The sequence below is a fragment of the Oreochromis aureus genome, linkage group 7 (genome assembly GCF_013358895.1).
Source record: "Oreochromis aureus strain Israel breed Guangdong linkage group 7, ZZ_aureus, whole genome shotgun sequence".
NCBI lineage: Eukaryota > Metazoa > Chordata > Actinopteri > Cichliformes > Cichlidae > Oreochromis > Oreochromis aureus.
Genome location: NC_052948.1, coordinates 37,562,903 through 37,580,002, shown reverse-complemented (window position 1 = coordinate 37,580,002; position 17,100 = coordinate 37,562,903). Strand labels below are relative to the sequence as shown.

Genomic DNA, 17,100 nt, shown 5'->3' with positions numbered 1-17,100 from the left:
TTCATTTTACTTCCACTGAAGGGTGATGAATATAACCTGCGCTATTAGCATCAAAGTCCAGCTGTATTCTCTTAAAAAGTAGAAACATAAATGCTTAATACTTTACATCCACTTGACTCTGTTTCCTCCTCAAGTGGCCATTAGTCTTTATGGCACTGTTCATAGATTAGACAGTGTGACCCCTTCAGGGCAAAATCTCAAGGAGGTTTCACCTCTTTTGTGTGTCCTTGTTTACATCAGTCGTTTCCTGCCTTGATTTAATCACTGGCATGGTTATGTATCTCTGGGTTGATTATACATTTATTCAAGGAGAACTACAGTGTTGCAACATCCAAACTACTTTGCAAAGCACCAAGCATACAGTATATCACCTATTTCTGTGCCCACTGCATTATTTATGTAGGGTTTAAAATGAACCATCATGAGTGATGCCCAGTGGAGATGGCAAAGCTCTTTCCAATTTTCTAAGCAAGTGTTTCTGGAGAGAAGGGGAGTGAGACTCAGCATGCTCTCATCCTCACTTCTCTTTGCTCTCTCAGGTAGTTGGCATGGGACTGTGTGCATTATTGTGTGTGTGTGTGTGTGTGTGTGTGTGTGTGTGTGTGTGTGTGGGTGTTTGTGGATGTGTACTCTCATATGCATACCTGTATGGTTCACCCACTCAACAGTCATTCTGTTATCCTTGGGGGTCCATCTGTGCAAGGATTACACTGGCATCCCACTCTGGTTTTAAAACACAACCAAACACAGGTATACACACACACACACACACACGCGCGCGCACACACAAATAATCCTGTGCACAAAACACACATCGAATCACATTCCAAAGCATACCTGCTTATACACACACAAACACACATGCACACCAGCTTGGCTTTGCTACGGCTCCTCCTTTCAATTTTCAGCTCAATTACATTCCACTGTTACTTAGTCTAAACCAAGATCCCTCTTTTCCCTCAGGACACACACACAAGCATGCATACTTATTTAACGGTTCTGCATCCCACTTAAGTCCAAGATTGTGTGGCCCCCTTAACTTTCACTGAAAGTAAGAATCATTTTGTACCGTGTAGACTTTTAAGAACTTTTTTTCCCAGTGTTTGCTCGTTAGAAAGGAGGTTGCTCTAAGCTTGAAGTCATGGACTGCTGCCATGACACAGATACAGTCTCCCCACCCCCTAATGATGTAATGATGTCCCAGCCCCGAAATAGCAAAACAACCCCAAATGCTGATGCTACCCCCACCGTGTTTCATTGTTTGTTTGTTTGTTTGATTCCATTTCCACTCTTCTATTTCAGTGATTTTCTCATAGTGAACACACTAGCAAAGCTTTTGGCAAGTCACAGAGATTTCTGCAAGTTTTAGTTGTTACGCTGTTTCAGGATTGTACAATATGTTCTTGATGTGGTCTTTATTTGTTGGCCTCTACTGGGGAGAATAACAACAGTCATAATTTTCCTCTATTTGTGTACATTTTATTTTAACATGTGTACCAGAAACCCACTTGTAGCCTTTTTTTTTTAGCTTTTCAGCATCTCCTCAGGCCTATTTCTATGGTCCTGTATAAGTTCTTGTGATTACTCACTAGTTTACATCAACCATCTGCTCATGAGAAAAGAAGACTCTTTCACTAATCAGAGTTTTAAGACATGTGTTTAAAGTGTACAAAACTTCTACAGCCCCAAGTCCAGTCTTTGGGAGAACAAACTGAAAGTAGCTTATATTAGCTCAGAGGTTTACATACTTTTGTCCAGCATGGATGGTAAAGGATTCATCATTAAAAAACTCAACAAAAAAAATAAGACACTTAAGACACAACTACAACTGTTTCTGCTTTCTTAGTCAGGTCAGATTATGTTCTGGCTTTGCTTTTCTTTCAAATCTAAACTGTGCTTGGATCCTTTAAGGGCACAGTAACTGGCACTCCAAAACAGTAGATGCACGTTTTATTTGTACATACATGAGGGAATGAAACTGCTTGCTCATGGTAATCTGAATGCACAGTGTCACTATTCAAAACCTGTTAAAAGTTTTGTTTTTCTTTCTTAAAGAAAATTAGATTTTGTAGTGATTTCCCCCACCCCACCCCCCAACACACACACACACACACACACACACACACACACACACACACACACACACACACACACACACACACACACACACACACACACACATTCATACTCCCTGGTGTTAAAAGCATTGCAGGCGAGCATACAAAAGGAACAAACAGCCATGTAATGTGGCGGTTCCCTCTCATTGACACTGGGCACTGGAATGCAACACCAGGGGGGTAGGAGACACGGTGTGTGTGTTTGTGTGAATGTGCGTGCCATCCTGTCAGATTGGCCTAATCATTAGCATTACTGAGAACTGACAGCAAGAGGAAGGAACAATAAGTGTCATTTATCCTCTTTCTTTCCTTCTGTCTTGCCTACTCACGCTTTTTCTTTTCTTTCTCTTTTTATTTGTATTTATTTTTTTTCTCTGTTCCTTGCTTTTAATCTCTGACACTCCCACCCCCACCCTCACCCTGCATGACTGCCTGTCTCCCTCTCTTGTCTGCCTGCCACATACTTAATTGTTCCCATAAAGAATCTAAATTTCTCAGCAAAAATAAAATAGAATAAAAGTGAAAATAAAATTAAGAATTCACATTAAGCATTGTTCGGCAGTACAGCTCCATTAAAAACAGCTTGGGTCTAATCACAGAATGTAATCACAGAATGCCATCTCCAGTGTAGTTAAATAAAATCTCCAGCTATGATTTCCAAACTGCACACTGGCATCTGGCATCCGAAATACCAAGGTGGGAACAATCATCTTAAGCAATATCTGAATGCAAATATATGACTGAAACTTGGCACTCTTGTTGACGAGAATTAATCATTTCTGTTTTTAGGATGTATAAGCAGATATAGTCAGGCAAACAAGCAGAATCACTTGCATGGCATGCAAACTCAAAAAAGAACCATTTACATGAAAGAATTTCAGAAAGACCATTACTCTTTGGTTGGACTATTTGCAACTTGTGTGTTTGCGGCTCGTGACAGAAATCTTTTGACTTTAAATTGCCACAATTTGAAAAGAAAACACATGTTTTAGGGAAAGGAAAAACTAATGTTCAATATTTTATGTTAGCATTTATAGTCTCTGATCTCTTCTCAAACTTTTCCGTTCGGTAATATCACAAAATCCACTTGGAGATAAACAAAAATAGGGGAAAAAAATCAGCTCGGAGATGTTTGCATCACTCTAACCCATCACTCTAATTCAGCAATGAGCTCAAAACTCAAGGCTTGTGTGTATATGTTTTCCTGCTGCTGACTCCAAACAGCACTCAGAGCAATGAGGATAGGTGTGATAAGAGCATCCTGTTGTGGTTGTGCTTTTGCCAAAATGCGGCTGAGGGAATGAGATCACTGCTTGTTTTTTCACTGAACCATGTAGACTCACTCCTGCTTGCTGTATTGCTTTAATTTATCCTTCCTCCCTGCTGGTTCGTGCCTCCAGAACTGGAAAGTTTTGGATATTTTATCTCAAGGATAAAGCAACTGAATTTTATGATTATGATCTAGAGTCATTGGCAAAGGACGTGTTAGAATACTCCACATTGTCATTTCCTTTCTATGCTTTGACAAGTAATATATCACACTTGTGATGCACAGTGACCAGTTCTGAGCTGAAGTGGATTTAATAACTGTTACGGGAAAAGGTCACATCGAATTTTGACATCTGCACAGAATCCAAGATGAAATATATCCCTTTAGACAGCTTGTGCAATTCAGACTTATTATGCATTGCCTATGTTATTATAATTGGTAGCATTTTGTTTCTTCACATTAGCTTTGTGCATGTTTTTTGTCATTTTCAAAATTTCTTTCAAAAAGGTCATTTAATTAGTTTTCCAGAAGCAGAATTGATGAAAAATTCAGTATAATCATATTGTCATAATATGGTTACCAGTGAATGATCTCAACCAATGCCTTTTGGCAAATGTGATACATTTTTATCTACCACAACCTTCAGATCCACGTTGAATCCACCTGAATGATCCAGTGCGCAACATTTCAAATCTTTCTTTATTCCTTGTTTTCTTTTATCAATGCATGCTGTCTTTACCTCAGCAAAATAACATGTTACGGGCACCCTTTCACATTTACTAACTGACTCATACAGTACTGAGAAAACACAGACAGTATTCGTTTCTTTTTTGAAGTTTTGCAGGCACTTATACTCTTGCTGACATTGCCAAGAGCTGAAATCTTCCAGCTTGGCTGACAGGGAGCCTGGGTTAGATCGGCTTGTGCACAGCTGGTGTTAGGAGGACCTGATTGAAACCATGTAGCTTAAAGTCTCTGAGCAAACATTCCATTAGAATAGCATTACAGTATTAGTATGAATCACTGTTATTCTGCAGTAGCCCCAAGATGTGGCTGCGTAAAATGCTCTATCTCTTGTTAGTTCTATGGGTGTATACGGTGTGTGCGTTCGAGCCTCCTACTTTTGCTTTAAGGTATTCGCAGTTCGTGCAGCTGCCTGTTTGACCTTTCTCAACTAGTTTATGTGTGTATCTAAAGGTTTCTCGCTGTGCAGAATGAGTCTTTGTGCCTCCATAGTAACGTGACACCTTTCATAACTCTATAAAGAGAACGTGGTTTATGTAAAAAGACAGCACAGTGTGCTCCTGCACAAAGCTCCTGGCTGAATTAACAATGATGGCCCCGAGCTTTACAGGCCAGACACTTTTGATTTCTCTTCGTCTCCCTGCCTGTCTCGCTGTGTATCTGTCTGTCTGTCTAGCTTTGAATCTGACAGCTAAATTTAAAGGGAGTCAGCTGTTTCGATTCAGACATCAGCGATTCGGGTGTTACCTGCCTCTCTCATGGCTCGCTCTGGGAGTGATGGCAGTTAGCTGTTTGCGCGTTTGGCAGACTGACACCTCTGATTGGTCAATCCCGGGTTGTCACTCATTACACCATCATGGACACATCAACTAAGAGGCAATTGTCGCTGCAGTGACAGGACCTCGGGCTATTATTGCTGTAGTGACACAGAGCTTTACCTCTTAGCGAGTCTAGAGACATCTCAACTCAAGTGCTTTACAGCACTCAAATTTTAGCTTTGCACAGTAAAAGGCTACCTGCAAGTAAGACCCTACAGTGAAACCATCTGAGTGGTCGATAAGACTAGAAAAGTGCTATATAAATGTGGTCCATTTATGTACTGCTTACTGGAGACAGGATTTTGCACTGATGGAATAGCAATTTCTAGCTTCATTTCTAGCATGATGTCATCCTTTCTCTTTCAGCGTCCAACCATCCATGTAGCGTTCTGTTACTTTGCTCCTTACTTTGAGTTCAGCTATTCATATGGCTGCTGACAATATTATTTAATTTGTATGAACAAAAAAACCCAAAATACATAGCAGGTTCATAATTTATATTAAAGTATAGAAAAGAGCTACAAAGAAAGGAATTACACTGATCAAATAGCGTACAAACATGGGCAGAGCCGCAGAAAATAAGAAATATCCCTTCCATTTCCCACTTGAAACAGAAAAATTATGACCATTGCAGTGCCTAAATTTGTGTCACCCTGTCATATGTACAATTTGACATGCTGCTGGGCTCAGTCCCCTGCTAGGCAAATTGTTTGTTGTGCTGCGGCTGCCCTGGCAAAAACAATCTATAAGCAGATCTGCTCTGAGGCATTCAGTCACTAGAATAAAAGGCTGAATTTTTTCTTGGTTAAGTGTGAGGGAAAATAAATGCACACATATTTATTTATTTTTTTTACTGCTTTTATTTTGTTTCATTTGTCCTTGCAGTGCCAGACCTTTGCTGTGGAAGTTGTGCACAAGCTGGAAAAGAACTGGAAAAAAATAAAAGTTTAAAAAAGGTCCAGGCATGTGAGACTACAGCTTGAAAAGTTGAATTCCAAGTTTTACTAAGAAGATTACTTTTAAATGAACAAATCACTCATGAATGGCACCGTGCTGTTTCCCCCAACTTTCCTGGCAATCTCCACTGCACTTTCAAAATAAATAATAATGAAATATGGCCAGAATGAAGTAGCATGAAAGGAATCCACAGCCTCTCATAAGCTTCTGTATTTAAGGCTGCTGGTTTGTGCAGAGTTCTGAGGAAAATCAAGAACACTCAGTGGACCAAGTCATGTACAAGTTAAAAAAAAAAAAAAAAAAAAAAAAATCACATATTGTGGAGTAAGTGAATGCATTTGTGCGCTGTTACTTATTATTACTTATTGTTTTTGTTGGCAGGTGTGAAACCTGACCTGTCATCACCAACCTTGGTCATAAGGCATTTTCTTCTTGTAGATACAATAGATAGTGAGATGTTGTTTACAGGCGTGAATCTTCTTGTTATTCCTGAGCTTTGAGCAAGATTTGTGATGTCAGTTGGTTAAGTACATGTGCGTGTGCTTTAGTGGGGGTGAGAGACTGGCTGCAGGGTAATTTAAGTGTCCAGGTATAATGGTTGTCTTCCTGTGTCTGACCTTGAGAGCTACAGAGGTCAGTGCAACCCTTTCACCACCTCCATGCCTTTTTTTCTGTCCTATTTAAAAGATAAAGCTAGGTTACTACAGCTTATATATCGTGGTTAGATAGCTGTTTCAGTTGTTTTATAATAACTTTGTTATCAGAGCTTATTAGTGATGGATAAGTATGACAGAATCTTATTATAAAGAGCCAAAATACATTATTTAAAATAATAACCTGTTTGCATCACCTAGTTTCTCTGCCTTTCTCTCTCTCTCTCTCTCCTCGTCCCTTATCAACTCCTGATGCTCTCATAAGGTATCCGTCCTCTTTTCATTCATTCATCCCTCACACATGGCTGTTTCCAATTGGCTCACAGACATTCCTGGAATGCCAAGGCATCATTGTGTTGTGCAATGTGTGTGTCTATGTGCGCGCTCGCACACCCGCTGCCCCTCTATTCACTCGCTCATGTTAAGAAACAGCTCTAAACCAGGAGACTGCTGAGCGAGAGAGAGTGGTTGGTAGGATGAGAACAAAGATGGATACAGGAGGAAAGTAGAAAAGAAGCAAGAAACAGAAAAGAGAGCTGAGTGTGCACTGCTGAAAGTTGTTGATGCAATACCATAAATGATAGAAACGTGGTTCCACGTTCCAGTGTGGTGGGGTGGATCGATCTCTGATTCCTCCAGTCTGCAAGCCAAAGTGTGGGCACAGATAAAAACAAAAGCATGAACGCGTGTGTAATTGGGTGAATGGGACTTGTAGTAAGAAAGCACTTTGAGCCCTTATACAGTATAAGTGACACTCCATTTACCATTTACTTTTAAAACATCAACCGAGTGGAGGTTATAAACAGTCAGCGTCAGCAGTAGCAAGCAAACCTTCGGCAATCACGCTGCAGTTTCCTCAGAAATATTTCAAATCTAGAAGATGCCCAGTAAAGGCACACAAAAATGTGTACATATAGTCTTTTAAAAAAGTTGGAGGTGCTTTTTAAAAATGCGCTTATCATAACTTCAGACACACAAACTTTTAGTGGTACACAGAAGCGCACGACACGCAAGTGCAATATGAACGATATTTTTAGTACTCCTGCACTATTGTGATTATGTATATATAAAATTACATATTCTCATTACGGACACACACATGGCACACAAACGTATGCACACTCGTGTGTCCGCGTACACTTTATCATAGCTTTGGAGTGGCAGTTAAAAATATTACACCACAATTACATTACCGTTAGCCAAGACAGCTGGTCTGGACAAAAAGGCACCACAGCGTCTATGACTTTGTTCTACAGTTTTATTTACATTCCTTTTCCTCCCATGACACATGACTAAGCTAATCTAAAATGCAGTGAGCCTGGCATTGGCAGGCTGACTCAAGCAGAGACCAAAGCCATCTGCCTAAACAAGTTATGCCATTCAGACCGGTACAGACTCCAAGAGAATACAATTCTTTCCAACAGGATTTCTAAAAATGTAATTTTTACACTAAAAAAGAATTTAGACAGTTGGAGGGATAGGTAGTCGAATAGTTGGATTTGTTTGTTATTGTAACAACACTGGTTTGTAGTTTGTCAAATTGATTCCAGGAAAGCAAAAATGGAATCAGGGAAGCTTGATAAAGTTGCAATTTTGTGTTTTTGTCAGGTGTATAAACCACCATGTTTATTGCAAAGCGAATGGATGGAGAAATTGGAGTAAGGGAAGAAAATGCATTCATTTTTGTTGTTGTAGTCAGAGAATTCACTCCAAACACATACACACACTGCACAAAATGAAATGAATTTGGATGCATATGAACACAAACACAAAGCAACAGGGAGGCTACCAACACAACCAAATAGCATTTACTACAGTGTCTGCAGCCTAGCAACCAGGCAACTGGATGTCATTGTCCCTCATCACATTTCTGTGTTTGTGTGAGTGCTCCTGTGACAAAGATCCTCTTTTGCAAGATCTTGAATTTTTGTGTGACAGGTTTAGAATAGTGGCAGAGAAGAAGAGAGAATATGGGGAGAGAGAAAGAGCTGCAGTGTTTTTTGGCTGCTTATCAATGAAATGAACAAGCTGCTGCCCCCCAACCCCCCAACAAAAATTGATCAAATTCCTGACTGACACCATCTCACTGTAACTTTAACTGGGTAATTCAGTTCAATCGAAATAGAAGCTCTATACTCTTTTATGGGTTTAGTACTTTGGTTCACAGTTTTTAAGTCCTTTTTTTCAGTTAACATTATTAATAACTCATGAAGTTACCTTTCAAGAACAAATCTGTATGCATTTCTGCAACCTATTTCCATTAAAAAGTAACCCTTCTACTCGAGTATGCACACATGTGGTTTGTGGTTCGTGAGGCTAACAAAAAGCACCTTCAGAATCACGTTTGATTTAGCAATTCAAACCAGATGATGAAAGCGCACTAATTCAAATACCATTTATTCATGAGCGGTGTCCTGTGTGCCATTGGCTCAGGTGATATGTCACAGAGTGGTTCACACACACACACACACACACACACACAAATGACCGCCTGCACAATGTAATTTTAATTTCAATTATTGTTTTATTTGCTTTAATATTTATGCTGCCTTTGTTCTACAGGTGTGTGATCTCTTGTTCTTTTAACTCTACTTTTATGAGATTCATTGAAAGCTTTTGATGTTGTAATATTATTGGAGAAACTGTGCAGCAGTTCTTTGTCAATGCACATGCATGTGTGTTGTTTGTGCTTTTTGTTGTTGTTGTTGTTGTTGTTGTTGTTTTGTTTTAAGGGCACATTAGTATAATATGATGAAAGAATGCTGTCTTGTGTCATATCCTCTACATTTCCCTTTATCTTTTGAGATATTTCCTCTTTACTTCCACTCATGCCAATCCATTTGTTCCCTCTTTCATCCTTCCTCCTCATGTCCTCCTTTCTCCACTTTTCTATTACAGACCCCTGACCTCAGTTTTTCATTACATTTTAACAGTCTTCGAGAAATCACAGGTATTAATTATTAGCTTAACAACCTACATGTCAATGAAATAGAAATTAAAATTAGAGCCCTTTTTGGGGCAGTTTATATATAAAATGTGTATAAATGTAAGAAAGAGATGGGAGAAATTCCCTTAAGCCTGTTGATATGTTGATGTTGATAGACTGCACAACTTCCTTGTTTTTAAACTGAGTTGTCATAGTATCTTAGTAAGGCTAAGGGTAGGATAGGGGCATATCTTTATGTTCCATGAGTCGACCAATATATTGCTTTTTCAAAAATCACCAAATATCAATAATAGTATCAGTCCCAAAAATTCTATATTGGCTGGGCTCTATTTGAAATCAAATGGACTTTGAGTTAGTTATATTGGACAGAGGTTAATCACTGTATCCACATTAGTCCAGTTTTGTTTGTGTTCATTGTTATAACTGTGTTAGCATCTGTCTCCTCACACACATAAACCGTGGATTTGAAAAATGTTTAGTATCAATGGGTTCAGACACATGGACACCATTGTGGTAAAGTGGTTAGCACTGTCACCTTACAGCAAGAAGGTCCTGGGTTTGAATCCATTGGGTCCATAGTGTGTGTGTCAGCCGTGGAACAGACTGGAAACCTGTCCAGAGTGTACCCCACTTCTCACCCTATGATAGCTGGATTTGCTCCCAGCGATCGTGGATGGGTAGATGGTTGAGATAACTTTTCTCCCTCCTGATAAGCCATACATCAGCCCCCTTTGAAGAACCCTGCAGTAGAAACTGCCCTTTCAAGGTGTTTCAGTGGTAGTTTGACTGACACTACTCACATCTGGGAAAATGAACTAAATTAAAGGCGCAAACACTCCAGAGTTCAAACAAACCACTACAAACACGGCTGGCATGAGCACACACACCTATGCTCATCTTCTTTACACCTGATGTCTCTCGCCAATCCGCACAATTTTTGTCTTTCAGCTTTCCTCTTGCTGCTTCTCTTTTCTCTAACAGACTAATCTTAAGCTACTCTGTTTGAGATTTTCCAACTTCGTAAAAAGCCCTTTTGACTGATTATGGATGATTCCAGGAGAATGACAGCAGCCTCAGTTCTGTGTGTGCGTGTGTGTGTGTGTGTGTGTGTGTGTATGTAAGTGTGTGTATGCGGGTTTGTACTGACAATAGTGTGTGGTGATATGTCTGTGTTTAACATTGTCTTTTCACGACTTTGACTGAAACTCTCAGATGAGAAGCCAATTGATTGAGATGGCCCCAATTAGTCTCCACGATTAATTGAGTGTGATTGGATGTCGTCCATAGCACCTCATCATTAGACGGTATTGACAGTCTAATTAGTTGCCTTGGTGACCGTTTAAACACAGTTGATTGTGTGTGACAGTGAAATGACCCCACCGCAGCCAGTCATGCATACCTCTTGCTTGTGCGTGTGTGTGAGTATGCATGTTTGACCGAATACACCTTTAGGGAGGTGTTCCAAGACATTTACAAGGATGTTGCAGGAAAAAAAAGAGATCAAGATGCTGCTAGATTATGCTTAATATTATTATTGTTGTTATTATAGCCACCAAGTCATAATAAGTGTGCATCCAGAGAGAGAAAGTGCTGAGATAGGAAGAAAAAATATTTTTGGTTTTGAAACTGTGGCCGCAGATTAATTACATCCACTCAGTAATTATAAGTGGCGACAGGAACATTAAGAAACAGTGGATAAATCACACAAACAAAAGTGGTACTCACGTCTGATAGAGTAAGTCACTTTGCATCTTTTTTTTCAGCCCCAGGGAACGTTTGCCGCTGATGAGATATTTGGCGTTTCCATTTATTTAATCAAAAATGTAACCATTATTATAAATCACTTCAAAGAGTGATCTCAATTTAAATAGGCTATCTAGCACTGTTCAAAAGTTTTAGACATTTTAGATTTTCTGACTTTTTGCTGTAGGAATACTTATGATTGATCCCAAATTCACTCTGTAGCATGATGCAATTAACCCAGACGCACAGCCAGAGTCCTAAATAACTATTTTCAGCAAAGACGAGAACAGTCAATCCTGAGATGATGTCAGTCCCACAGAGTTTAAGTGTATCTCGGAGAATAAGGGCTGCTTTGAAGTCAGGCCAGTCATACTGGAAATTTAGATGTAGATTTTATTTAATAACAATAAGGACTGGATAATTAACTTTAAATAAACTATGGTTTCAGTAACTCTACGTAGTGTTGAAAATATACATTTAATTACATTGAATTAAAGTAAAATAATCATTAAAATAAAATAGAATGTGTTTTGTTTCTAAATTGGAATATAACATAGTGTTTATTACCACTGTACTGACATTTTAAATTAGAGTTACACCATCCCAGCATAAATCATCCCAATAACTATTTTCCCAAAGTAATTTCAGTGACCTCTTTCTAAATCTTATCAAGGTGCTGCTGTTTGAAATATTCAGTTTCTTCTCACATTGGTCAAAACATTGATCTGAGTAATTAGTGTCTTTTTTTCTGACCACACCCAGGAAGGCATGGACTTAAACTGTGTACATTACTGAAGAAGGGAACAGTTTGAATATGGATTTCAGACAATCTATTATGTCACTGACTATAGACTATACACACACACACACACACACACCCCACAGTAATCTGAATAACATGTGTGATAACATGAAATTACAAGCCATAATTTAGATCAACATCAGCTAACTGAAAGCAAAAGAAGGATGATTAGGTAAAAGGAAAAGACAAACTTCACAAGGGGGAAATAATGAAACTTGCCAAGATTGGTTTTAGCGGCGGAGCTGTGTCCATGCGCTATATTAGCTATAACAAAGGTAAAATGTTGAAAAGTTGTGGGGAGAGAGAGGGAGTGGCAGACGAGTACATGGTTGGCTAACCGTGAAAAAGAACCCTAATCTCAGAGGAGGTTAGAGCTGGTGTAACATCACGTTTTCTTGCCAAACTCTTTTATTCTCCTTGTGCTCTACGACTTCAATATCCTCTGTGTCTCCACACAGAATAAGCACCAGCACCCCAACGCCAATCCCCCAAACACTGCAACCCTTTCTCCTTTGTTTTTTCATCATTTCCCTTACTCTATAAACATGATTCAGACAAATAAAAAACCAAATCACCACAAGTTATTTACTTCCTTCTTTTCTTTATTTTAATTGCTTTTTTTGATTCTCTCAGCCACAACAGCAAACAGCACTGATATATTGAAATAAATTCTGTGTTAAACCTGACCTAAAAAAAATGACTGAAGATATGAAAACATCACTTTTAATTTTGCCTGAGATTAACTTTATAGAAAAGTCATACTCTAAAATTTCCGTGATTTTAATTACACTTCATAAAATTTTAATTAGTCTTATTAAGTATTTAAATATAGTACGCAACAACAACAAAATTAATTAAGTTTTCAAAAAACTTGGCAGAAACATGTCTTAATTTTAACTGAATAGCAGCTTTTTCAATTAAACATTTGATGGAAACTGAATTATGCAGTAAGTTAATGTGTAAGGCACTGTTGCCTTGCCTTTGAATATTGCAATGTGCATTAATCTGATTGTGATCCCTCCTCTTGGTATGCCTCTTTTCATGTCTGCCTCAGTTGTATACATGTAGATATTAATTAACCGTCTTCCCCTCCCTTCTCTTCTCATTATTCTTTCTATAGTTCCCCCTCTGGAGCCTACTATCACCTGTAGGTCCAACACCTACCCTCAAGGTTTTTACTGCAGCTGGCACCAGCAGCATTCAACGTACATCAACACTACATTTGATGTGGAAGTACAGTAAGTGCATTTTATGTGTATATAGATGTTTCAGGATGAAACCTGTGGATTTCTGAAGATTATTTTCTGGGGTTTTTTGTCATTATAATAATAAAACAGTAGGAGCGATATAATCATTTTGGTTCATATCTTAGTCCAACATGGCAAACAAACAAGTCTCGGTTGTCTAGATGAGTTTTAGCATTTTAGAAGTGGGTCTCTGTCAAGTTCTCTTTGAGACTCCCAGAGTCCCACAGCCAACACCATGGCAGGTGCTTTCATTGAAGGTGTAACACTAATATTATTCTCTTTGAATAAAGATGAGGAATGGGCCGTAACTAAAGAGACTGATACAGAGATTAACAGGAAGCCCATGTCTTTAGTGTTCAGATAGGTTATAAAGTGCAGTAGCATGCAACCAGTGTACTGCTGAGTTATGCCTAATTCAACATTTTATATCCTCAAAATCTAAACAGCTTTTATGTTAAGTATCTGTGTTGCCCAAAAATGAGTCTTTAGTCTACAACAGTTTTACCAGGAATTAAAACTCAGCACATTAGTCTGTAAGAATTGCCTTTAAGCAGAAAACCTGCAACAGCTGTCCCCTTTTTTCCTGTTCTCTCACCTTTTTCTCTTCAGACATAACCAGCGTTCACTCGAGGTGAAGAAAGATTTGTTCCACAAGAACCGCTGCCATGTACGCTTCCCGGAGGTTTTCTCCAGTTTCCCCTACAAAGTTAATGTAACAGCCATCAATGCTTTGGGGAAAGCTTCTGCCACTAAAACTTTTGAAGAGTCCAGTATAGGTAAGACATGTATTGTGTCACGATTTTTACTCTGCGTTATGCTTTGTGGTTTCTGTTACATTCTCTTTTCCTGTTCCTTCACTCCGTTGCGTATTAAAGCACTCGTGAAGTCGCGTGTGTTGACCAAATGTGGCTCGAAATGAATTACAGGCTTTTTGCTGCACAGAAAGGAAACAGTTGTGCTTTCTTATTAAGTTTTGCTCACAATTAGAGGGTTCCATTAAGCCCTGAATTCAAAGAGTTTAAATGAAACCCACACTGACATTTTGAAAATCTTACAAGTATTTACTCCTAAACCGTTCCGCTCGCAACAAATTACCACTTTTTCATTAAAATCGTTATCCGCACATAGTTCAGGGACAAATGTAAAATGTTTTTCCCACAAAGATTGACGGGTATTTGGCAAAGGAAAAACAGAACTAAAATGCCGAGTGTCAAGGCATCTCTTTGTGTGTGCCAACCACCGAGCAATGTTAATGCATTTGTTTGCCCACAGATGACTGATTTCATTCATTTCTGGTTCCCTTTGGAGATTTGTTGCACACACAGCAATGCTTGGTGCCAGGAAGACATAGAAAATTGAAAATGCAATGGCCAAATAAATGTCACCCAGCTGATAGCAGAAGTGTACAGTTTTGGTTTTTTTGTTGTTGTTTTTTTAACCCGCAGCATAGTCCATTAGCGAGAAACCCACTGACTGTGCATCCGTGCCATTACCAAAAGCAGCAGATAATAAACAATCGACCTCTGAACCTTTTCTGCAGCAAACAGTATTTAATTGAGGTTTGGACAGGATGTGATGGTCACAAATCAATGGTCTGGTTTCCCACTTTCCCTCAGCCAAAACACCAGCTGCCATATCAGCACATTTCTAATCTAAAAACAACAACAACAAAAAATCTGCCATAAATGTCCTTCAAGGTTGATTTTTTTTAACTTTCAATTAAAATCTTCATTGTGTGGCGAGTAGTTTCAAAATTAAGTTTGAATTGTGAAGTTTTTCTTCGGTTAGTCTACCAAAGGCCACATAATAACAGCAATACTCTTGAAATTCACAAGCAACTCTGACTGGAAAGCAGTGAAGAGGAGAAATTCATTTTAAAGAAGGAATGACGAGTACTTTGATAGATAAGGGAACTGCTGCCAGCAGTCCTCAGCTCTATTGCATTGCTTAGGGTGATATGGGTGTGCATGGTGCATAAACACACACAGACACCAATGGGGCTGTGAGCGATTGTGCGGAGTGTCGGTTGAGAGGGTTAGGTATTGAAAATGAGAGACAGAGAGAGAGAGGAAAGAAAGAAAGTCTGTGTGTGTGTGTTGTCCGTGTGCGAGTGTGTGTGTGTGTGTGGCTGTGTGTGTGTACACATAAGTAACCAAATGAGGTAGTGACATGCTCTGCCAAGCCCCGGACACAGGACTCATGAAAATGCTAATGGTAGCCGGATTAGTGCTTTGGCTGAGGAAATATCCCTCAACTATTGGTAATAGCAAAATACCCCACTGCAAAATACCATTTAATTCTTCCTTCTCTTCATTTCCTGTAAAGCCATCGTGTAACTTTGCTCTTCTTTCCCGCCTCCATTTCCTCCTGTTTTAATCCCTTCCCCGTGTTATCTCTCCCTCTCTTTTGCTATTATCAAATGATCATTTTATTTCACTTTTTTTTCTGCATTTTTCATCCATGCTTTTGGTTGTTTTGTTTTTTTTAAGCCTTAAAACAAACGTAGTTGCTTACAGCTACATATAACTAGGTGTTATAGTGTTTTACATACTCTGGTCTGAATAAAGTAAAGTTTGCTTCTTTTGAACTGTAGATCTACACGCAATCACTCGCTTTTCCTCCTGGATAACTGATACAGCTGTCATTGATCCCAAACAGAGGCGGTGGCTACAGAAACTTTCTGTCACTGACTCTAGAAAACAAGCCCAAACCTTTGCAAAGTTGCAAAGTTTGCAAAGTTGCTAGTTGAAAGGCCAAAACTTCTAACAAAGTATGTTTTGAAACTTAGCCCTCCTGTCTCTCCTCACCTCATCTGTTCTTCGTTCCTGCATTGTTAAAAGTCTTTCTTATGCCATTCTACGATGTAAGTCACATTCATTTTCAGGGACAACGAGGCAGATCGTAAATAAATAAAACAATTTCATGCTTCCTGGTTCACTTCTGAATTCTGAGCGGGAGTAAGACGGTTCTCAACTGTCCTTGTTCATCCGAGCAAAGCTGGGGCGGAATTAGATGAGATGAGATGTGTGTGCTTGCGTGTGTGTCCCTACATGTGCGTGCTGTGGGTGAAGTTACAAAGAGAACCCTCAAGGAAGCTCCACACTCATCAAATGATAACTTAAAGCTTTCTAGTGCCAAGATGATCAAACGCTAACTGATCTTGCCGAGCTTTAAAGGCTTCTACAGTTAAAGTATTTTCACTTACAACAAAGAGCTTTTTTTTTTTTGCTGGCAGTTCTGACAGCAGCCCACCTGAGCACCCGCTGTCATTCAGCTTTACTACATTACTCATCCAATGAGATGAAAGACAATATGTTGTAACCTAATTCCACCAGGTCAGAGTAGCTGCAGTAACTGAAATCATCTGAAATTATTTGTTACCTGTGTCATTCTTTGAATTGTTTCTTAGAAGAGAGGTCTTCATTCAGGTGTATTAACTTGGGATAGTTTGTGGGGGCTACAATAGTTAGCCAGAAGTGACCAGTCAAAGTATATTTGAATCATTAAATGTAAACAGACTAAACAGCAAACAGTGTTCTCCAAAACACCAAATGAGTATCCAGAACTGAGATTTTCAGATATTTTCACCAAGAAGTGAGCTAATTAAACAGAAATTAACAGGAACAATACCACAGAGAAGTGCAAATGCAGTCACTTAATGGAGTATTTAGATTTGTCAGATGCACATCTTTAATGTGACTCTGCTGTTTCACCATATGCTAAAGGTGCTCTTTCGGCTTGAGATCTGGTGACTTATTTTGAAGTTCAATAAATCAGTTTGAGATGATTTGAGATTTGAAAC

The 17,100-nt window shown here is 39.1% G+C and overlaps 1 protein-coding gene across 4 annotated transcripts in view; it reads left to right on the top strand.

Annotated features, from left to right (window-relative positions):
- Positions 1-17,100, top strand: part of cntfr (ciliary neurotrophic factor receptor) — a 208,868-nt gene that overhangs the window by 157,821 nt on the left and 33,947 nt on the right. For all 4 annotated transcript variants that reach the window (XM_039614789.1, XM_031753211.2, XM_031753209.2 and 1 more), the window contains 2 exons: positions 13,172-13,289; positions 13,908-14,074. In XM_039614789.1, coding sequence (XP_039470723.1) covers positions 13,172-13,289; positions 13,908-14,074 — 285 coding nt within the window. The remainder of the gene's footprint in view (positions 1-13,171; positions 13,290-13,907; positions 14,075-17,100) is intronic.